General features: G+C 36.8%; 2 protein-coding genes across 4 annotated transcripts; both read right to left on the bottom strand.

Annotated features, from left to right (window-relative positions):
* Positions 1-5,248: 5,248 nt before the first annotated feature.
* LOC126629393 (ultraviolet-B receptor UVR8-like) lies at positions 5,249-10,715 on the bottom strand. Of its 2 annotated transcripts, XM_050299426.1 has the most exons (12): positions 10,352-10,715; positions 9,784-9,857; positions 9,602-9,686; positions 9,198-9,329; positions 8,895-9,113; positions 8,501-8,737; positions 7,924-7,967; positions 7,217-7,399; positions 6,783-6,873; positions 6,257-6,300; positions 5,995-6,137; positions 5,249-5,473 (listed from the first exon to the last, which is right to left on the bottom strand). In XM_050299426.1, exons 1-11 carry the CDS (start codon positions 10,554-10,556, stop codon positions 6,018-6,020), a joined length of 1,434 nt encoding a protein of 477 aa, XP_050155383.1. In that variant the 5' UTR covers positions 10,557-10,715; the 3' UTR covers positions 5,249-5,473; positions 5,995-6,017. The 2 variants fall into 2 exon arrangements, with proteins under 2 accessions (XP_050155383.1, XP_050155382.1); XM_050299425.1 differs by lacking the exon at positions 5,249-5,473 and having other exon boundaries at positions 5,606-6,137.
* A 7,460-nt stretch (positions 10,716-18,175) lies between these two features.
* Positions 18,176-22,834, bottom strand: LOC126629394 (BTB/POZ and MATH domain-containing protein 3-like). Of its 2 annotated transcripts, none has more exons than XM_050299427.1 (4): positions 22,174-22,834; positions 20,799-21,147; positions 19,672-19,948; positions 18,176-18,631 (listed from the first exon to the last, which is right to left on the bottom strand). In XM_050299427.1, exons 1-4 carry the CDS (start codon positions 22,602-22,604, stop codon positions 18,408-18,410), a joined length of 1,281 nt encoding a protein of 426 aa, XP_050155384.1. In that variant the 5' UTR covers positions 22,605-22,834; the 3' UTR covers positions 18,176-18,407. The 2 variants fall into 2 exon arrangements, with proteins under 2 accessions (XP_050155384.1, XP_050155385.1); XM_050299428.1 differs by having other exon boundaries at positions 18,460-18,631; positions 19,632-19,948.
* Between the last annotated feature and the right edge of the window lie 1,235 nt (positions 22,835-24,069).

Genomic DNA, 24,069 nt, shown 5'->3' with positions numbered 1-24,069 from the left:
GTTTGATTAACGTAGTTAAATGCTAAGATCATGCATTTTTAATTCATGAATTGTTTAATTTACGGGATTGTGGAATGACGTTGAAGATAAAGTGAATTATGTGATAATTGTTCGAGTGTAATATATGACGAACTACGAATGACTTGATCCCTATTGAGGATACGTAGGCAGTCTAACGAGAGGTTAGATGCATCCATAAAGTATACGAAAAAAATCACTAATCAATTTGAGGCTTGAGCGTACTTGGTACATATTTCGGAGGCGGGATATGTTAGATATATGGATGTTTGGTGATGTCACGTGTCGATCCTAGACGTATGTCAGGATCGGGGCTTGACACCTTATTTGTAGCCGTTTGATTAAATTTCAATGGCACAGATCCCATGATTTGATGGATTAGGAGGAAGGGATCCGGAGAGGATCCCTTTCCCTAGAAAAGGAGGTCCATCTTAAAATATATATTAAAAAAAATAATGAAAAATGCTTGAAAACTTTGAGTTTGAACGACGAGGACAAAATAAATGGTAAATTGAAAAGTATCAGCATTAACTTTTTAGTGTAAAAATATGATTTTTCGTTAAAGTGAACAATAGAAGAAGTTTTTCGTTAGAATTTCTATTAAAAATAGAGATGATGTCTAATTGGGGGAGGTGTTAAATGGATTGATTACAATTACGACAACGCTTCAGTAATTACATAATGTGTAATGGTAAGGAAATATTCGACATTGTGTTACTAGATCGAGAACTTACCGTAAGATGTACTCGAATAGTTTAAATTGTTCTGGCAAGTAATCCCAATATGTGGTGATTTTTTTTATTTCTTGAAATACCATTAATATTGGTTGTGATTGCAGAGTTGGCCAATCAACACCGAGGAAGGACGATAATAATGATAGTGTCGTAATCAAACACAACCATCGTTGAAATAAATTTCTCTTTCTGTTTGCCTTTTAAAAATAATACTTGACAACTTTAAAAATGAGTAAAATTCTTACTCAAAATTATACGTTGCTAAGTCATAAAACATTGTGTTTATGATCAAAATTGTTCATATTATAAATCTTCTACAAATGCCATCTCTTAAAAAAATCAATTAAAAACTAAGTTCGTTTGTAAGTTCTTGAAAGGTCTGTATGCGCATAAGAAAGATTTATAATAGTGATTTTAAAGTTTTAACCAGAGAATTACTTGTGTTTTTGTGAACTTTGTATCTCAAATTCAAGATCAAAAACTAAACCTGACCTGAAATTCGACCACAATTCCCCCTGAACCACTTGTTTTGTTTAGTAAACTTCTTTCGACTAAAAGTTTGAGATACCATTTCGCCTTAGAGATCATTCTACATTTATAAATGTTTTTACAATACAAATAATTAGGGTTCAGACAACCCAAATAAAGAAGGGAGTTTTAACGAAAAGTTCACGGTACTGTTCACTTTAATGAAAAACCATATTTTTACACTAAAAAGTCAAATCTGGTATTATTCACTTTACCCTTTATTTTGTCATTATCATTAAAAGTTAAAGTTTTCAAATCATTTTCATTAGTTTTCCTAATAAAAAATTGGTTGATCGAGTTAATATCGTAGTACTACTTCTAAAACTATGTGCCATGACTTTGATTTCTCAACCGTAGAAAAATAAAAAGTTTGTAGTATAAAGATAAATGGCAAAATATATATGAGTAATGTTATTCTTATCATAATTTTATATTATATTTTTTTTATCATTTTACGTGGTAGATGAGTTAGGGCTGGTTTGGTATTGTTATGCTTTGAAAAAAAACTGCTTCTACTGTGCTGTGAGAATAAGCATTTGTGAAATAAAGCAGCAGAGTGTTTGGTAAACTTTTTTTGTAAAAGTGCTTTTGAAAAAAAAAACAGTATTATAGTGTTTGGTAAACTTTTATGTAAAACAGATGTGAAAAAAGCTAGTTTTTCAAAGTTGAGTTTTGTAGCCTTGTGTTTTTGGCTTTTTTTTCATCCAAAACTGAGAAAAAAAAGCTAAAGCTGAATGTTTACCAAACACAAAAAAGCTCCCAGCTTTTTTTGATACCCACTTTTTTTTCAGAATCACCTCAGTACCAAACCAGGTCTTAGACAAGCTACATCATTTAATTTCAATCTTTTATTAATTAAAACACTTGAATAATTTTAGATGGAAGAATGAGACTTCTCGTATACCACAATCATCATTTAATTAATAATTTTTTATTAATTATTGATTAATATTTTGAAATTAAATGCTAATTAATTTAGATGATGTAGTTGTCCATATCAAATACTACCTAAAGTAATATACAATTATGGTACAAAAATATAATAAAAATAACATTATTGAATATATATATATATATATATAGGGGTAGGGATCCTAGAGGATGTGTGACATATTTAATTTGAGATCCACCGATCACTATTATTTTTATATCAACTTGCAAGTTGCAGCCAAATTTGCCAACAAGGCAGAAAAAAGCATATTCCAGATAAAGATGCAGCTTACACCAGAGCAATTTTTCAATCTTTTGAAGAACTTAATTTGATATATCAAGTGTAATAATATAATTGGTTAATTTTTTTTTATTTTTTTTATTTTCAACTAATTATACTATTACTATTATATTTGATATATCAGACCGTATCATCTTATATCACCATACCAAACCTGATGGGTTTTGCTTCTAATGCAAGATCCACATAAAGGTTCAAATTAACCCCAAATCAAAGGCAAAGTATATAAGCACAAACTCCAGCTAATTTCAGCTTTAAACTTTTGCTTGCCTCTTAAAAAAATTGTCATTGATATGCACCAAAACAAAATCTCTCTATTTCTGATACGAATGATGTTATTTTTACCACATTTACTGATTACTTTATTAGTTTTCTAATAAAGGTGAAAACTTCATCTATATATGTGAGACTTGCATGTATTTCAGAGGTCATCGACAATGTAATCAGTAAATGTGGTCTGAATAACATCACTCTTCTAATACTAGTAAGTACAAATACAAACATGGGAAATTCAACCACGAAGCAAGGTTCAAACTTTTAACAAAATGAAAACGAGTTTTTTAGGAATTTTACATTGATTACATCATAATAAGAGGTTTGTAACTGAAGCAAATACAAGCGTTTATCTATGCACCCGAATCATACAATTAAGGAAACTTAGTTGTCTTGCGCCAAAACTAAGGCTTACTTATGTTGGTCAATATCAGCATGTTCTAAATTTGCCGTCCTCATCCAAACAACCTAAACAATTCGTTGACCTTTTGGTGTTGGATCCCTTTGACAAAATAGCAAGTCATGCATGTATATATATTTGGTTATGCTCCACTTCTAAGTAATTGGCCTTGTGGCCGACCTAAGTTAGAAATAGAACCTTTAACCTTTTAGTGTTGTTAAACCAAACAAACCAAAAGGGGTATGTATGTGTGAATGAGATTTTAAGTCTCCAATTGAAGTAACAATTTGGCTTTTCTTTTTGTTATCTGTGGAACCATATTTTTTTTTTTGGATAGGAGTAAGGCATATCGGAATATAAATGCCTTAGAAATCCGATTATAAACTCAACGGCTCTAATTGGACTAAGCCGACTAAATAGACCAATAATGCCCTACATCTTGTTGAGCTCTGATATGATAAGGAAGGTATGCAGACCTTGCTGAGATCGACCATGCCTATTTTGCAAGACATGGAAACCTAATCCGACTAGGGTTCATATTGATTTCTTATATTCTTAGATATTCCAACCATCAAGGGAATGGTTTGCGCTACAAGTATTCACAATCATAAAAGGAGTGCGAAGATCTTTATACTAACTTGACCATCAAAAAGCCTTTGGCTTGGTACCACACCAGTACCTTATGTTAATCACGATTGTTTATTCTTGGTACCACACCAGTAACTTAACGACTTGCACCCGAAATCACGTATTCGATATTTCATACCCACCATTACTAATGAAGCCTTAAGGAGCATGTCATCTTTCCTTAATTAATACAATCAAGAAGTGCAATGCGAGTTAAAATAGTAAAGGACAAGTCAGCCCAACTCATCTGTCTGCTGGAAAAAGCAAAAATAATGTGTGAATTTGGTCTTATTTGACTATTCAAAATCTTTAGGCTTTACTTCATATCGTCACCCACTTTCTTAATTATATCAAAAAATATAGACACGACAAGCCACCATTTTTTAGTATAAGCCAGAAATAATCAGGAACAGAAAAAGTTCGAGGGTAAAACAAGAAGATTAACAAATTAATTTAATCCGTATATTCTTTCTTTAACCAAAACAATGGAATATGCATTCTTATCATGGAGAAATTATAATGTGGTCTTAGAACGCTGCCTCATAGCATGACCAGTTCACCACTAACGCGTGTTATTAATAATACACGCTAAAATGTAAAATAATCTCACCTATATTATAATATGAGTGAATTAGTTATAAGATCTGATTGTTCTATTGCCTTTTGTTTCAGGCACAACTCAAAGTGTGTTAAAAGCGGTCTAAACATGTTTACGATATCCAGGTAGTTAGTCCGTTCAAAGCCTATTTTTAGGTCTCACTTCTACTCGTTACCTACTTAAGAAAGAATCAAAAGATTCAAAACTGAAGACCAGCCAAAGAAATCATTTGAAAGAGTTGATTGCAACTAATTAACAGCTCTGCTCGAGCTAATCGCTCATTAGAAACTAAACCAGTGATTGATCAATGCCATCTTTCAGAATAAAAAAGAGAACAAGCAAAAACCCTTTGACCATGAAGGCCCATCTACGTAATTAGTGCTAATCTTTCTTCAAGCCCATATGTCCACCCAAAAAGCCCAACTACATAATTCCCTTGCCACCCATATGATTGAGCTTCTTTCTAGAGAGAGTATGCTTTGGATTAGAGAATCTCTGTGTCCGGCACTCAAAGACCAGGAAATTCAGGCTGTTGACAAAGGTTTGGGCTATTGGTTTGTGTAAGGTGGGCTAATGAAAGTCGCAAGATTTGAATGAGTAGTTCAGATTTCCTAATCTTTAGGCTCCGAACACAGAGATCCAGAGAGAATCTCAATGACATAATAATTATCAAATGCTTTGTGTAGTGTGTACACATGGATCACGAGTGTTGTACACGTAAGTGAATAACATACTTTCTCCTCTTTTTGGGTATGCCCATTGGCATGTCCAATACTTCCAAAAAAAATTCTTTAAGGCACGTTTCTAAACCCTAAATCCTAAACCCTGAACTCAAAAAATAAAATAAAAAACTCATATTTCAGCAAGCAAAACCTTCACCTCAAGCTGTACAAGCAGAACTCTGGTAATATATAACATACATATGCATCTGGTAAACAAAAACACAACCGTGCAACATCCAAATAGGACAGGTAACTGGAACAAAAATTAGACATCAACCACCCTTTGCTGTGGCAACGCTTGCAATGTACTCAATCTCCTCCGCGACTTCTTTCATTCAAGGCCTGTTCCGAATTAATAAAGCAATGTCATGTGAGCAAGTTAAAAGACATAATATTGCATGATAGTTTAAAATACCGTCACCAGTGCTCTAGTTGCATGTAAGTCTCTCTCCTAAAAAATGAACTTTGAGAGTATAAAAAAACATAGAACGTTGATTTGCAATTTTGCACCAGACATCGCATTACACAGATGAATCAAGGAAATTTCCATAGCATTCCCCACATAGCTGCATGTTTCCTAAGACGATACAGAACAATTACATAACATTTCCAAGCGTTTGGTTACATCACAGCCACTTCCAATTATACACAACCTTAGTTGTACATCGTCGAATTGATACATATTACGATATCCTAACCGTATTAGACGTGGAAGACGTCCGTCATGAAAGAATGAGGTACATGCATATACATACATAAATACATATGTATATGTACATACAATTCCATTCCAAACTAGTGTATGTACATGTAACCAATAAGTTACCAACTTCAATGAACACTGCTATCTAACAAAATTGTACCGTGGCCTTTGGACTAGGAGAACTCAAGTAGGTTCAGCAAGCAGTAAGGTATGCCACCAGCCGCATGCCACATTTTTCGGCACACATCCGTCGATCGTGACTTGAGCTGGAATGTTGCGGTCGATCACATCACCCAGGCCAAGCTGGAATTTGCAACAGAAAACCACAGTATTAGACTTGCAAGGCAATACGAGAAATGGGAACATTGCAGAGCAAAATACATTCATAGCATCGACATGAACTATTGATGACAGCTGAATACCTGACCATACTTGTTCCATCCCCAGCCGAAAACTTTCCCATCCTCTACATGAAACACAAATAAATTAAGAATCTCTTTAGGTTTTAATCCACACAAGTTCAACTTCAACATCTTCTAAACCAAAATTATGACATAAACCGATATTTCTGTAAACCCAAGCAACTGATATCTCCACCGGAACAGATATTTTTATCCACACTACCTACAACTTCAGACACTTTACTGTTGTTTCGTTTGTTTACTAGCCTAAACGCAATATTTGGAATTTTCTAAGGACTTGTGAAGGCTCTCATGAGCTGACCAAATTTCTGTGTTTCTTTCTCCATAAATCACTTCCTGTTTTCTGGACCAATGCAGACGACCACATGTAACCAAATACAATCGAGGTAATCATATGTGCTTAACCACATTAAGATTGGATATATACCATCTCTTCTTTAGCTTAAAAGAAAGACTAGTTAGCTTAAAGAAAGATAAAGTCGCTTATCATAAAATAGTAAGGGAGCTTGTAAAAGTAGACACATACCCGTGATTATGGCACTATGACGCGCCCCACAGGAAACAATCTTTGCATTCTCATTTTCCAGAATTGGAGCATCCAAAAGTCTTGGTATTGTCTGGTCCACAATTCAAGAAAATTCAGTTCAACAGTTTCTCTGAAAGCAACATTCAATGAATATTGGCAATGATGATTTGAAAATACTGCAAAAGTAGCCACGCAAATATTATCGATTACTTAATTTATGTTACCCTAGTAACCCTACCTATATACTATTAACATTTTATGGCCGAGTAAGGGAAAAATTAAAGTTATCATAGCGTTGTGTCGTTGCCTGAATGACAAACCTATGAATCAAAGCAATCATATACTATTCTAGTAACCTTGTGACTTCTCAATTAGTGAGGATGTCAAAGTCTATAGCCAACAAAGGAAGGATGTAGGTAAACTTCATAGTTTACCTCAGCTTGATCTGCTCCGGTTCCCAGCTGTCCAAACTGATTCCCGCCAAATGCATAAACATCGCCATCAGCTGAAATGCAGACAGTGTGCCACAGTCCTGCCGCAACACCCTCTATCCGGATACCCAGTAATGAAGATACACAAATCGGGCTTAACTCGTCATCTGTGCTTCCTTGCCCACACTTGAATAAAACAAAAATGACAAGGAAATCAGTTTTATGCCTTATTTTAATAAGCCAAAATGTTCAGCAACAGTGCAATATTGGTAACATTGAGAAGGAATAGAATAGATTAATCCATTTGAGTGAACCTCATCTTGAGCACCTACAGTGCTTTTTCTCCATCATTCCTATACCTACGTAATGATACCGTAGAATGGTTAAGATTTGGGGAACACCTGCTAGTTGTTGTGTACGGAATTATGGATGGATACAACAATTAAAAATTAGTCATTCCGGTTTGATTGGTACACCGGTAACATCTTGTTTAGGTACTAATCCAGTAATACTATAGATAGTGAATTTTTATATTGGTCATCAATAACAGTTTTACCACCAACAAGCCAAAAGCACTATGATCAATGATTTTTCACTATGAAGAAATATGTTGTGCATAAGGATGAAATAAAATTAACGCAGACAGCACTAATGGTTTCTTGAAGAAGCAAAAGTGTGAGGCAAAGAGTGCAATACTGCAGAAAACTCACCTGTCCATACAGCCCCCAACCAAAAGCAAGTACTGCTCCAGCATCTGAAATGCAAGAAAGAAATCACAAACATACATGTAATATAAAACATAAAAGCTAAAGTGCTAAAATCGTTTAACATCTCAGTTGTACCACATGATACACTAACCACGGTAATGCCATTCCTGTGATAAGTCAATTCTAATTCCCCACTTACAAACAGCTATAACTATGAAGTTTTGAAAATGGCTCCCATGATTCCAGTGATTGATCATTCACCTGACCTAGTGACTGATTCTTCAGTATTTAATCTAATCTCTCTTACATATACCATGAGCGGTAGGTCTCGGGTTCGAGACTTGGGAGCAGCCTCTCCATAAATGGGGGTAAGGCTAGCCGACATTCACCTCTCCCAGACCCTGTGTAAAGCAGGAGCCTTGTGCACTGGGTACGACCTTTTCTCTTACATATACCATATTAACGGCTAGAAATACCAATTGAGTATCTAAGATTAGTTAAAGATGTTGGCAGTAACAGTACTATCCAGCTCGGATGCCCATGCTTATACATAATTGGAGAAAGAACTTAAAATTTGTACCTGTGATTACTACACTATGTCGCCCTCCACTGGCAATCCCCTTCACATAATTTCCAGGAACCCTAACACCAAATCCGTCTGAACCCATGGTTCCTCGAGACAGTGCTGCAGATCTATCTTTTCCATAAGAGGACTCAATGCAAGGTACAGGATGAGGAGAGGACACCATACGTATGCGGGAGCCCAGACCAAGCTGCCCTTCACCTCCATAGCCCCATCCCCACACTTGTCCTATATCTGAAGTTTTGGGAAATTAGGATACATTATGTCTTGCTTGATATTATAAATATTCTAATTTCTAACTCAATACTTCATTCCACACCTTATTTCATGACCACAATGCAAAGAGACTATGCATCGCATACAGGTAAAAATCAGAACAGGGTAAAATTACCTGATAATGCCAGAGTATGGCGCCCTCCAGCAGCAACACTGGCTATTCTAACTCCCGGGTTCAATGCCACAAGACAAGGCAATGCTGACGGAGGTTCATCACCAGATGAAGAACTTTCAGCCGCTTGTTTTGCTGATGACAATTTTCTTCGCTTTGTACTTTCTTCACTAGCAGAAACTGCCGCAGCAGTGGATCGTGAGCCTTGAGAGCGAGGGCTAACTATATTATAAACATAAGTAAGTCAGCAATGAACGAAAAACAAGCTTTTGTCATTGTCATGAAAAGAGGCTAAACATAAATTACCTTGCTCAGTCATAAAAGAATTCTGCCTTTCATAGGCATCCTTTACACCGTCTGAACCCATAGATTGCTCCCCAAAGACCTTCCCAGATGGAACACACTCATTCCATCCCCATGTGTAAACTCCTCCATTATCTGCATTAAAACCAAAATGTATTGACTGCCTCAATACTCATAATAGCTTAATAACGATGGAACACGGAAACTGAAATTGTTTCCACAATTCAATTAGTTACCAACTAATTGTTTCAGTCGGTCTAGTTTCATGCGCTTAATTCCAAACCCCCTTGGCATCTTCAGAAGAAATTAGTTGTCAGAAAAGGGTTCAGATGTTTCTAAACCTTTACTCACTACGTTGAATAAAAATCTTCTCTTTGATAAAAATTCAGTTGGGAGATCAGCATTACCTGTGACTGCAACACAATGGGCCCAACCCGCGGCCGCCTGTACTATACAAGCTTCATTCGGAAGAGGAAAAGGCTCCGGGTTTTCCTTAACAAGCAAAATTGAGAACAACGTCAATAATTCCATCAACAAATTAACAAAATAAATCAATGAACAAACCAAGTGTCGTGTATCGCTACAGTACCCCGTGCATCCCAGATGTCACATAGCTTTGGCCTAGATCATCTGTTGAGCCCCATGTAATAAGCTTCCCAGGCTCTGGGTGAAATCATACCAACAAAGAACCATAAGCAAAAACAAACGTACTTTGCAGCACAACCATCAAAGAAAAACATACACAAAGATATGGGGAGAAAAATAATAGAGTGTGCCCTTGCAACCAAGTTGACATTCCCTCGCCGTGGATTAGAGCAATTTAGAATATATATATATATATGTATGTATGTATTTATATGCATATATATATATATGTGTGTGTGTGTGTGTATAGACTAAAATTATAATTCTTCCCCAATTTGAAATGTGAAATGAAAATAGAAGAAGATACATAAAGTACAGCAGAAATTTTCAGACACAAAAACTCTGTATACTAAATTTACTTAATTTACTATGCTGTATGTTTTTATATAGCAAAAAAATAGCAGAAAGCATAAAATTTCAAGCTTTATTTTCCCACATTTTCTCGGCATCCAAACAGCGGGTAAAACTGCAATCAGAAAGTAAAAAACCGAGGCAGAGTTCGAAGAAAGCACCAGAAATGGCCATGGCGAAGCCGCACCCGCCACCGCATACGTCCTTCCACGCGTACTCGGCGTCGGCCGTCCGCACGACCGTCGGCGACAAAAGCGGCGACCTCTGCGGCAGAGCTCCGGGAAGATATCCCCACATGAACACCACCTTCTCTTTCCCCTCTTCCATCTTCACTTCCTCTCCCTCCGTAATTCCCTCCGCATTCATCGCTCGATAAAATCCGAAAAACAGGGAACGGAAACGGATTCCGAATCCGAATTTTTGTTTTTCCGTTTTCGGAAATTTCAGAATTTTCTTGAAGTTTTTTGAGCTTCGGTGGACTTTTGAGTACGTTGTTGGGAAGTGCCCTAATTTTGCTGGGTTGCTAAAAATGGGGCCGTATCAAATACAGGAAAATGGGGACGCCACGTCAGATTCCCGCGTGGCTGTGTGGACACGTGGCGCGTTTTGGACCCCAAGTTGCCTCGGCCGCTGCGAGCCAGTAGTTCCCGGAAGTTTCTGGAAGGTCGGCCTCCCTTAACTACAGAGAGCATTGTTCGGGGCTGGCGTGGCCGCCTGTCCATCACACCACGTGGTGGAACCTGATGCGAGCCGCCAATGATTATGTGCTACCACGTGTCCGCATATTTGATCAGGACCCCTCGAAAATGTTTTTCGATTCTTTCTTTCCATGATTTCTGTTTTTTATATTTATCTCAAAAAATGTAGTAGGATTTTTTATTTAGTCATATTTAAGTAGGATAGTGTTTTTCACAAACCAATTTTACGGTACCTCTCATACACTTTTATCTTTGATTTTTAATTTATTTGATTCGACGGTTTAAAACTAAAAAGAATGTGCGAGGAATAAAAACAGTTGTACATGTAGCACAAGTATCACACTTGTCATCTTGATAAAATAACTTTGAGACATTTTACTTTTATGTAAGAAAAAAATATTGTTAGATTGTCGTGCTAGTAGCTATATTTTTGTGTTGTGATTCTATTTATTTAAACCAAAGAAATTTACTTATTTCGAGGAGCAAGTCGAATAGTTGAAGAAGGTGTTGACCCTAAAAACTACCAAGCCTACGTGGCGCGCAGGCCGAGTAACTAATGAGCTAACTACATCCTTCGATTGTATGCGGGCGTGCCAACTCATCGGCCGAGCTCGGACGGGGAGTAAAATATGTTGATGTTGCGTCGGATGCGCTGCTGACTTCTTGATCTTGCGATTGCGGCCGAGGAAGGAACACGTCTTGGCCTTTGGGTTCTAGAGCTTGAAGACAAGGCTATTAGTTCTACGAAGTTCATAAATTGTCGGTGTCAGATTCGATCACGGTGATTATATTTGTAAGAGTATAAGCACGTCGAATCGACACCAGACTATATGGACACAAATATTCAAAAAAAATGTACGTCTTAATCGTAAATGTGGTTCGGCCTTCAGAATGCTAAACTCTAAACCCAACTTGTGAGTATCCAATCATAAAACCACTCGGCGTTCAATGCATCGAGTCTAGTGATTCGTAACACCTCACTTCGCCACTCGTGAGATGACCTTTGCCAATAAGGATTCGAAAACCCTTCTCGACCGAGACTTGGATAGATAACCAGTCGACCTTAACGCAGTGCTGTTTATCCAAACTGAAGGTGCTTTGCGATCGGCTGATTCTACGGCAGCAGTGTTGTTTATCCAAACTGAAGATGTTTGCCGGTTGCCTTCACAGTGTTGTTTATCCAAACTGAAGATGTGTTGGCGAAAAAGAAACTAAAAATCTCAAGGTTGTTGAGAGGTTTCGCGTAGAGTAACGGTTTACGCATTGCAGTTTGTGGGTTGAATTGGAGAAGGCCTTTCCGTTACCATTGCATCTGTATTTATAAGACTGATTGCTTGGCACGGCTAGATAATTGTGTAGAGTCCAACTGCAACTCTAACTCGTTGAATAGGCCAAACATATCCTTCAGACGCATTTCTTGACTTTTCAAACAAGATAAAAAAAAACCTATATAGAAATCATATCACATCAGGAGCTTAGACCACCTAGACTTCTGATCTCATAATAAAAACTCCATCAGAAACCTTTAAACCCATTTGATCACTTTCATCACCACCAAAAACCTAGCTTTTCTAGGCTTGTCTCATCATCATCACCCAAAGTCACCATTTTCTTACCCCATTGTCGCATGCATCCTGACCCATGAATATTAAATTCATTTTTAATTATCATCCTGTTCTGCATGCTTCATTATCTGATGCCGTGCATATCCGTTAACCAAAATTGATCCAAACCACATACCCATATGCCAAACATCCACATCAACTTGAATTGTGCTGCCTGTTTCCTAGCTTGGAGATATATTATATTTATAAGAAAATGTCAAGATAAATCATTATTAAAAGATAATTATGATAAAAATCATAATGTTTTCTTTTAATATTAATAAAATTATCTTCACTTTTTCAGCGACGGTGTGGAAGTATGCTTACTCAACGGCCTCGATTACTCGGGCCGATCGTGTAATTTTGGGTCCAAACAGAAGGGCATGATATTTTACTAGAATTATATGTTATTAATTTTCTATTTTGTTCTATTATTAGAAAGATCCTAACAACTTGGCATGGTAGTTCCAAAACTTTAACATTTTAACTTCTGGGGCCGGAGAAGGCTAGGACCTCCTCACGGTTATCTAAACCTATCGGGACCGAAGAAGGCTAGAACCTCTCCAAGGTTACAAAGTATCGAACCCAACTTATTAAGCATCAAAACTAGAACCTCCTTTTTTTTCTTTTAAAGAGTTGTTGTATGCATTTTTTTTATTGAACCACTTATCGTAGTTGAGTATTACTCTAACTCCTTTTTCCTTATTTGTTTAGTAAAGAGGACAACTTGCATACACATCATGCTACAAGTTGGAAGCTATAATTTTCAGCAAATTTTTTATTTAGAAACAATACAAAAATATTTGTACATGAACCAAATAAAATGACAAGTGTTTTTATATGTTATAGAAGGACCACCAACTCCATCTGCATATATAGCCAAATAAAATATCAATTTATTAGAGAGTGTCAAGACCAAATGGCTTGGAAACATGCAAATTGACTGTTATTTGATATTGTTTGCATCTAGCTTTAGTATTTCACGCGTGAACCAAATAAGCAGTGCGTCTGTGGTCCGACATACCAAGTTGCATTCAACGAATTTTTAGACCAACAATTATAAGTATTGTTATTGTGCATTGTACTTTTAATTTTCTTTTACTATGGAATACTCAATGTCGCTTAAAGTCATATGTTTTTCTTTTTCTCGGTAACATGGAAGAAGAAAAAGAAAAACTAAGGAACAACTAATCTAGCTGTAGCGACTCTAGAGCAGTCATCGAAAAAAGTTTAAACTAAACAAAGATGAGGCTCCGCAAGCTCTTGAAACTCCATCTTGCTATTTAAACCCAATTTGGCTAACCCATCAACTGCAAAATTATGCCCTCTATGAATATGCTGCACATAACAACTCCAGTTCTTTATGATCAAATTTCTGCACTTCGAAACAAGACCATAAAAAAATGATTATTAAAATTAAGCGAAGCATGAATGAGAAAGACCATTCGTTTTTCTCTACATTTCCCCACCACTACTAATGCTAGAGCATTTTTGGTATAAATGTGTATGGATAACCTTTTAATTCTCCTAAATATGTACACATGCAATCCAATCAAGTTAGAGAGAGAGAGTCCACCACAAAACCTAACTTGGAAGCCAATTAAGTGTGCCCTAGTACTGTCCCTTCCCTTGGATATTGAGCAGTCTCTGCTTTTGCACAAGTGGCCCAACCTAAAACAGTAGACACCTGAACTGAATTGAACACCTGAAGAAACGTTGGATGGACTGCAAACCACAAAGGGTATTGCTATCCACATCCACATACTTCTTTTACTTTCTGCACATCATCTGCTAATTTATATTATTTGATAATCTTCAATTCATTTAATTTGATAATCGAAAATTAAGAAGGATGTATGAAAAATAAAAACGAATGTATTGATAGCACCACTTATGAGTGGTGATTTGAGAAGCCACTTGTTACTCCCTAAGCCTTGTGTACGGCACAATTCCCTCCATATTTGGGCCTCATGCATATTTCATCTGCTTCTCTTCGATGGAAGTTTTATTTTCCCATAATGTATCCTAATTTTTTGCCTAATTCTTCTTCTGATTATCGATTCAACCTCTGATAAAAAAGATATACCTTAGTTATATTTTATCTCTTCAACAAGTTTGGTAATGAGCATATCGGCCCTATTGTTCCGATGAAGAGAAGAACCTACGATTAGCTTTTCGGGAAATTTCCAAATGAACAATTTAAACGAAATCTTTTAGTTTCTTATTACATGGTAAAATTGGCCTCATTATTTCCCTCAATTTGGCCCCCTTTCAATTCGAATAGCCAAAAAGGGAAAAATAAGGAAAATCATTTCCGCACCAAAAAATAATTTGCTTCAGTTACCATGTATCCATTACAGAACAATACTTAGGTTAGTCATTCATTGTCCTTAAAAAATTTCACTTACATTAGGATTCAAGAAATTTATTAAGATTTGCTTGACTTTATAATACGTTATAAAGTTATCTCATCATCAATTTGAGTATATCTTTATTAGTAGAGCAATTTACACTACACACAAGCTTTAATTTTTACATAAGAGCAAGCGATGTCTGATTAAACATTTGTCCAATTAGAGGCAGAGCTTCGTGAAAGGTTAGATTCGGCTCTAGTCCAGCTCAAATTTCGTGTTATCCAATAAAAAATTATGTGCATTGATTTACCTATTTTAACCTTAATTTAGTCCGAACTTCGCCCGTTAATCCACTCTCACACCTCCTACTTTGTCATCCTGACTCCGCCATTGTCTCCATCAATTATGAGTAGACCCTCACCCTCAATCATCTGGTTAACTTAGTGACACGATTTAGTTGAAGCAAATCACTAGGCTAGGAATATAGTTTGATGATTGAGTTTAAGGGTCCCAAAGTCCCCACAATCAAGAGGTGGGTCGCTATTTTTAAAGTGACCATGCATACGGATCCGCAAACACACCACATATATTTAGACTAATATCTAACTATATTACACACGTTTCATGTCTGAACCTCATGAACCCGCACGACATCATACCCCAAATGCACCAAGTCCGGGCCCTCCAATTATATGCGTCTCACTTTATCATCAGTCGGTCTCAGAACTGATCGTGTGGCTAGAAGTGGATGTTCATCTGATCCCATGCAGCGGCCTACAGAATTGAGTGGTTTGGATAACATTATCGAATACAGACTCGTACTATTCCGTTTATAGGCACCATATGGCAACACGTACAAGTTGCTTATTCACACCCTTTAATTTAGTTTTGGTTTGGGATCATTTTATAGGGTCACTTGGGAGTTGAGATTGTGTCGGTGAAGATTGTGGTAGGGGCCAAATACCAGCTAGGGTTTTGGTTCTAGTGAATCTTTTCGTTTTAAGAACAACAAAAACATCACATAGTTGTCGAAGGCTCGGACAGAATTAGGTCCGGTTAGAGTAGTGCGTTGATGTTCGATTAACTCAAGGGCTACTTCAACGAAGAGACGAATGGTGTAACAATTCGAACAAAAAAAAAAGTATTGTTGTATTGAATCTTGACCAATCCTCACTTATCAAGTATAATTGATCCTTGTAAACATACTCAATACTAATATGACTTGTTCATTCATACAGTTGACAAAATTTAAGAGAGGTCTGAAGTTTGAATACATCCAGCATAATTGAAAAAAGAGTCGAACCGTAATAACATAATGAGTGTGTAGATGCATGTTGTATGTGTTCCTTATCTCCAATGCTTGGTTTAGCCTTCTTATTGGGTTAGTGTCGTGCTGTTCTCGTTAAGAGTCTCTCTCTACAGATGCACACATGCACGTAAATACCATGCTATGAGAAGGTATGCCAACCGATTCTTGTGAACCCTAATCATGCCTCTGGAGCCTTCGAGGATTAACTCTCATAAAATCTCTATAAATCAAGCTCACAACACCAAACTAAAACACAGAAAACCGAATTTCTAGATCGAGCATAGTGATTAGTAAGAGTGGAAAAATCAGATGGAAAGCAGAAAAATGAGCAGCGGTGTGGGCTTCTTCAAGATGCCTCTTCACCACCCGAGATACTCCAAAAAGGACTACGAGGGCATGGCTGAGTGGAAGCTCGACCGCCTTCTTGCTGAATATGGGTTGACCATGCACGGTGACTTGGCGCACAAAGCGAGAGTTTGCAATGGGTGCCTTTCTCTGGCCTGATACCACAGTTCAGGACGCTTCAAGTTCTCTTGGAGACAAAAAGCTCAAATGGCTACCTTCCTACCAGCAGTAGCATCTACGACTATCAATATATTTTAGGGAACTTTAAAGAAAAGAACCCGGTATGGTTCATTTTAACGAAAAACCACATTTTTACACTAAAAAGTCAATCCTAGTATTATTCACTTTACCCTTTATTTTGTCCTTATCATTAAAACTCAAAGTTTTCAAGCCATTTTCATTAGTTTTCCTTATATTTTATGTAATTTTTTCTTTCTATCATGCTCCTAAAATTTGGTAATGAATTTGATTTCTATTACAATATTATGATTTTCATTGCAATATTCAGAAAGTGTGGCCAGTGGTAGAGCTAGAACTTTTTGTGTGATCGCCTTTCAGATATGTATTGAGAAAAATTCTGAATCATAACATGAGCAACTGAAGTAATCTTCACAAAACTGAAAGACCCATTAAATTTAATCAAAAGGATGAAGAAGTGTATAATACAACTAAGTGGGGGGGGGGGGGTAGAGAGCACCGTAACTAGTAAAAAAAATTGAAATTATAGGAAGAAAATACAAAGAAATCTGATTTGAATCATTTGACAGAAAAAAGAAGGCAAATAATAGTTGATTAGGTTGCTTTAGAAATAATATTAAAGTAGATTTTAAACCCCATCCATGAGTTTCCCAAAACCACAAAGACAAAACAAACAAAACTATTAGAAAAATATAAGACACAGCATCGTTCAACTCAACTTCTTTATGAAGATAATTCATCTTCTTCCTCATGTCTCATGGTTCTACAGCTGCAAGCTTGAGGCAGTTAGAAATTTCTTACACAGTCGTCAAGATAGTCCTAGAACCACTCTGGTCCCTTAGTGGACACAGTTGTCAAGATAGGCCTAGAACCACTCTGATCCCTTAGTGGCTCTGCCCATGACCATGAGTGTGGCCGTGTACTAGCAGTCTAGCCCAAAAGAAGTATGCACAATCGTCTCATTAATGGGACTGACTACAATACTTACATCTTTTTAACATCATTTAACGATTAAATGTAAGTATTGTAAGTAAATTCTTCATTTTATAGTTTTTTCTTTGACATGGAGCCATTTTTAAGAGAAATCGAACATAGAATCTCAAGCATAATGGTTAATACTCTTTTAACTACTTCAACCTACAAGCTCCTGAACTAACGATCGAAGTTATACCTTTACACTAACAATGTACCCCCAAACGAATTCAATTTGTTGAATTCATTAGCACGTTTGCGTATAACTTGAACTTAAAGAGTTCATATACATCTTTCTGTTGGTATAACAGCTCCCCCCCCCCCCCCCCCCAAAAATCAAAACAGTGTACAACATCAAAGAACTTAACATTTCATATCAAATGCTCTTAAAAAACCCCGAAGATCTTAGACCGCGAGTCCGAAATTGCCTCGGAGTTGCTTGTTACTTGAGCAAACATTAATCTAAAACTGAATAAGTAAATTTCAACACCTAAACACTCTATGCTTTTCAGTAAAAATTTCAGATTCCATTGGAAAGGAGAGACTACCTATAATTCCTACATAACACACAATGCAACCATACAATTCTCAGTTTTACATCCAACAACAGTGACCCCCCACAGAACCTTTATACAAGGAGTGCCTGGCATAACGCAAGACGATAAGTGACAAATACACGCCCGCCATGCATGACTCCCACTCCTTTCAGGCTTGTGGCCTCCAGGAAACTACATATGCTAAAACCGCCGCCTCACGCGCCTACCATTGAGATTTGCTGATTCTGCTGCAGTCCCACCCCCATCTGCTGGCAAATCGAGTCCATATATGCTGCTGCCACTCCTCTTCCGACTTGACAGAAGACTAGAATTGTCATCCACCGCTGCAAATGTCTCCAGCAGCTCTACCAACATTGATGGGCAGCTCTCTTCTAGATGCTTGTACCCTTCTGATTGCATTACAGCTGCAAAAATCACGAGCATTCATGAGTCCTATATTCAGTTTTACAACATACACTACCAAATGAATAGAGTTGCATGCAAAGAAAATAAAAAATAATTCCTCTATGAAAGGATGAAAGTGATTGTTGCAGGAGGACGGATGTGGAAAATACAAGCTTTGAGAAAGAACACATGAAAATTTATGTTCACGGGTAGTAACATAAATTCATGCTGCAACAGGAAAACGTACAGATTCATATCAAATGCATCACAAATATAAGGTCAACCAATATTTTCAGCAGAATAACCATGACATTCAACCACGTGAGGATAAGGAACTACGGTTAAATCAATGCAACTAATGGAATTATAGGAACTCTGAGATGTTCCAGACCATTCAAAATGGTCATTCAATTATTAACCAACCCATAAGGCATTCATCGGTTAATCCCTAAAAACTTAGAAGAAACTGATAACTGTATTCGAGTTTAAATATCGCAAACAGTGGGTGGGGGAAGAGGTCAGTGCCTTGTTAAGACCAATTAACAGCACTTCTGGTTTAAACCAGTTTCCAGGGTCTAAAATATGGCAAATTGTAACAATTTCAGGCAGGGTCCAACTTTTTGAATCACTCTTCTACCATTAGAGAGAGAAACAGTGAAATTCCTTGTAATTCTTTCCTTTCTTTAACTTAATGGAAAAAGAATGTATAGGGGAAGAACCTATATACAATCAGCCAAAATAGAAATCCTACTATACCATTCTCAGAATGCTGCCCCTCGATCAGCCAAATATCAAGGTGTCACCATAGGCTGACCAGAGGACCCAGACAGAAAGGTTGACCAGAGGTCCCACCATCCCAAATGGAAATATCATAAATTTTAAGGCAACATCCTTATTGACATCCTGAAACCATAGACATTGATAAGGACATCTGCAACATGCATGATGAGGCAGGCATGCATGATACATCAAGGATACTTGAGACACTAAGAAACAGAGAAAATTCAAAACTGATATAACCTGAAAGCTTGCACCATCAGAATCTATGGGTAACACCCACCTCCCAAGTTCGACGGATTTGCTGTAAATTTAAGACAGACATCCTTAAGCTGTCGGCATTGATGCTGTTCAGCAAGCGCAAGTGTAGTCGCCACTGTCTCAGTAGTGATTTCTTCACATAACTTTGATTCACACAACAATTTCAGTCGATCTAGATTATACAGGTCTGCAGCTGCCAACAGATGCTGCACCATGACAGTGAATGTGCACAAAGGTGATGAGCCCATAACTTCGTGTGTATCAGGAAGTTTGTCCGTGTAAATAAAGAGAAGCATTGCCTGGAAAAAAGGATCAAGATCTCTATTAAATTCATTAAACATGTTCAAAATAAGAGCATGCATAAATAAATCCATATGGATAAAACTTATCAGGAAAGGTCGGTACCGCTGTGAATATTGGCCACAGGCCAAAGAGCGAACTTCTAGTCTAAATCTAAACTAATGAAACAAAGACAAATGGACCAGCGTAATATTCACAGTTACATGTTACTGAAACAAGCTCAAACTGGTTCAACTTTTCACTTATTAGAGGCCAGTTCTAAGCAATCAACTCCCACATGTACCCTTAATTACATGTTGAATCTGAATCCAGACATGCCATCAGCTACTTTTGATTTATCACATTTGATTATATCTGTAAACAATCGAACAACAACAGTATAAAAACTCAAACCTTAAGATGACTCTCTCTAATTCATATTAGGGGATTCCTGCAATAATTATACCACCAACCAAGCAGACCCCAACGAGCACTGTAGTTTAAGTGCTAACGTGAACATGAGAAGAAACAAATATCACTTTCCCAGATAATCTTTAACCTATAGATAGGTTTTTATATTTAAGTGAATTTAACAACTCAATGCATTATATGAGAACTTGTAATTATTATCATCATTACTTTGTCTTGAAAGCTCCTAATCTAACAAAAGAATACTAGCATTTGACTTTGATCATCCCAAGATTTCCTATTTGTTCAGTTGATAACTGAATTCAAAAAGAACCTTTTGACTACTAATAAAAGTGTAAAAGGTGAATGTCAATTATGGAGAGACACAGAAGTGCACAAATGTTAACGCACTCTATTATTCAGATGCTAACAAGTGGAAGCAACAAGATCATGAAGCATTACCTTGAAGATGAAGGGCTCAACATCCTTCACAACTACTTTATCTACGTTACAATCCCCGACAAGTCCATAAAACTGCGCTCTAAATACACGAGACCGAGCAGCAAGTATCAACTTGTGAGCTTTAAACTGTTCATCACCAACCTGAAAAACTATGTCACAACCAGCTTCAGAATCTAGAAAGTCCTTTAGGTCTCGTCCCATGTCTGATGATGGAACAGTGATTGTAAATTGTTTTGGTTGCTCAAGGCGAGTTCTGACAACTCCAACAGTGCAGTTCAATACAAGGCAATCATCCTTAAGGAACTCAGAAGTTTCTAGGATTGATCTTCTGAAGAATTTCTTGTAACCCCTGAAATTACAAAAGTAAATCTAATTACGGAAACATGCAGAAAGTTCCCACCTGAACATAAATTCCCAATATTTGGAAATCAGTAAGCTTAACCAAAATTGAAAAATAGGTTACATAAACTGCAAGAAATCTATAAACAGTCTGATCAACAATAAACGATGAACTTCTCAAATTAGAACTTTGCAAAAACAGTTGACAGGTAGACTTCTGTTTAACAATAGTATAGATTGTAGATATTGATAATGAAACGTTAGGGTTTTCCAAAATATAATCTTTAATATGATTAATATTCACCGGACAAAATAATTTCTTTATATATAACATTTCTAAAGTAGATGTATATCGGGTCTGAACTAAGCATATTACAAAAAACTCAATCAGACCTTTAATATTATTATCACCATCACTTCTGGGTCTGTTTTACATTTTCTATGGAGAAAAAATCCTAACCAAAATCAGCTTTTCTTTCTTTAGCTGTGTTGATTTTCCAAGTGATTTATTAAATAAAAGTACAATTCAAGACTAGGTTTACTAACAACAATGTGAAAAGAAAACTGAAGAGGAATGGTTCATTTCAAGATTTGGATGAACATACACATTAGTACATCAGACTAAACAGTGATATATCTTAAAAGTTAGTATCCATTTGAAGTTTTTTGTACAGTTTTATACATTTTTTTCTCTCTCGTTTTTTTTTTTTTTTTTTAAAGCAAGCCTAAGGACTGGAGATAGGTAGACCTATGTCACAGAGAGCTCAACCACTTAAGCTATAAGCCCCAAATATAACAACTAGCATGCCAATCTAGCATAATCACATACGTACCCACTGAAATAACACCCATACCAATCACATTCAAATCCCAATTACCCAATTGATTACCAAGCTGCCAAATCACCATTATTTCACATAAAACACATTAAAACCTATCCGTAACCCACAATTCTCCGGGAATGTACTCAATTTTATCATAAAAATTGAAACTTTAAGGCACGAAAACCCGCCAATTAACCCATTTAAACACATACCACATGCTGCCTCTGTACTTCAGCGTGTACGGCCCGCCCTCGAGAGCGCGATCAAAGTGACTGTGCACCTTGTCCTTCCCACTGTCCGTCTGATCCACCAACGTCAGCTCGAACAGAGCCCTCACATCCGTACCCTCACTAACCAAAGCAATGAAAACCGAGACGTACGCGTTGCTATCCTCGGGGTTTTTACCGTCGGGGTAAAAGTAAATTGCCCAATCGTATCCGCCCACCGTGAACGTATCGCTCATCAGGTACTTCCCAGCTCCCATCCCTTTGGCCAGCGAATACCCCTTTATCGTGAACCGGTGGGAGCCGTTCACAGTCTCGCTGATCGATCTCGAGCACGATTCCTGGTCGGACCCAGGCTTCGAATTCCCCATGGATTCACCCGATTTCGCCCCTCTGGAATGTTTCCGAATCGGCGGCATCGGACGGTCGGGTCCGGGCTGAAACCCTAGAAAGCCAAGAGGTCAAGGCGCGGCCTTGGCATGGCATGTAAATTGCGCAAATTGGGAAAATGAAACCCTAATTTTGGGTTTTGGGTGGCGAATTGGGAGGAGAAACGATGCGTCGCCGGAAGAGATGAAGATTCGAGAATACTGAAGAGGTTTTTTGGGGTTAGGCGGTGCTTCCTGACGGGCCAGATGGGTTGGGGCTCGATTCGAATTTATAGTTCTTTTCGGTTCGGGTGACGTGTCCGAATGGACTTGAGAAGATTTGGTCTAAAAAGATTATTTTTAGAGAACTTTAACGAAAAACACCCGGTACTGTTCACTTTAACGAAAAATCACATTTTTACACTAAAAGGTCAATCCTGGTACTATTCAATTTACCTTTTATTTTGTTCTTATCATTAAAACTCAAAATTTTCAAGCCCTTTTCATTAGTTTTACTTTATTTTTATTAAGTTTTAGGACTTGGAAGTAAATTAACTATAAATTTGGTTAATTAGCAAACTGAGGACCAAGTCTATTCGTTAATCACATGTATCATGGACGCAAATAATGCCTATGCATTAAAACATATCAATTATGATTTTTTTTTTTGTCAATATCAATTAGGCTAATTATATTAACACCCCACAAATTGTTGAATAAATCCCACAAACTTAATACACCTCACATTTGCTTTTTCACTTAAAAATTATCTTAATACACCCACTTACTTTCCCATAATACCCTCACATCCCACATTCTCAATATACATCTTATATTTTGTACATACACCCCACATTTTCTTTACACCCCACATTTCTCAAATCTTATAACACTCATTTTTAATTTTCAGGGATTGAATCTAACCGTATGAACACTAAAAGATGAATATGAATATAGAAGTTTAAATAATGCAGCAAACGCAAGATGAAATAATTATTGATGTCATTGAAATCACTAAAACAATGAAAACTATGAAGTCTTACCTCATGTGAAGCTCCTGAAACATCAATTTCGTGTTCCATTCGTCAAAAACAATTTTTCTTAATCAACATGTTTGATAGTTGAGAAGATAAATAATACGCTAAAAGTGATTTGGGGTGTATTTATAAATCTTTATTTTTTTTAAACCTAATGAGGTCAAAATTGTCATTACATAGTAGAGTAAATAAGTCATTTAATATTAAATTTTAATGTGGGGTGCATTCAACATTTTGTGGGGTATTAATATAAAAACCCTATCAATTATTATGATTTGGAATTTGAAATGTTAATGTGATTCTTTCAAAGTGAGACTCTCTATCAAGAGATTTTTCAGTGTATCAGAAACTCAGTTCGGTATACCAAGTGACATAATACAAGTCGTTGGATATTTGAAAAATAAATTCCAATTAGTTGTATTATGACACTTGGTGTACCGACTATGTTCTCCCACACTAATTTTTTTTTCATTTTTATG

This window comes from Malus sylvestris, chromosome 7, assembly GCF_916048215.2.
Source record: "Malus sylvestris chromosome 7, drMalSylv7.2, whole genome shotgun sequence".
Taxonomy (NCBI): Eukaryota; Viridiplantae; Streptophyta; class Magnoliopsida; order Rosales; family Rosaceae; genus Malus; species Malus sylvestris.
Note: the sequence above shows the minus strand (reverse complement) of the source record. Positions and strands in the feature narration are given on the sequence as shown.

Coding starts and splice junctions, on each gene's coding strand:
- LOC126629393 (XM_050299426.1), bottom strand. CDS start 10,556: ATGAATGCGGAGGGAATTACGGAGGGAGAGGAAGTGAAGATGGAAGAG. Junction 7,968..8,500: donor ACATAGTGTAGTAATCACAG/GTACAAATTTTA, acceptor CTTGCATTTCAG/ATGCTGGAGCAGTACTTGCT. Junction 6,874..7,216: donor CCGGAGCAGATCAAGCTGAG/GTAAACTATGAA, acceptor ATTGTGGACCAG/ACAATACCAAGACTTTTGGA.
- LOC126629394 (XM_050299427.1), bottom strand. CDS start 22,604: ATGCCGCCGATTCGGAAACATTCCAGAGGGGCGAAATCGGGTGAATCC. Junction 21,148..22,173: donor AAGTACAGAGGCAGCATGTG/GTATGTGTTTAA, acceptor TTGTAATTTCAG/GGGTTACAAGAAATTCTTCA. Junction 19,949..20,798: donor TTGAGCCCTTCATCTTCAAG/GTAATGCTTCAT, acceptor CCTTTTTTCCAG/GCAATGCTTCTCTTTATTTA.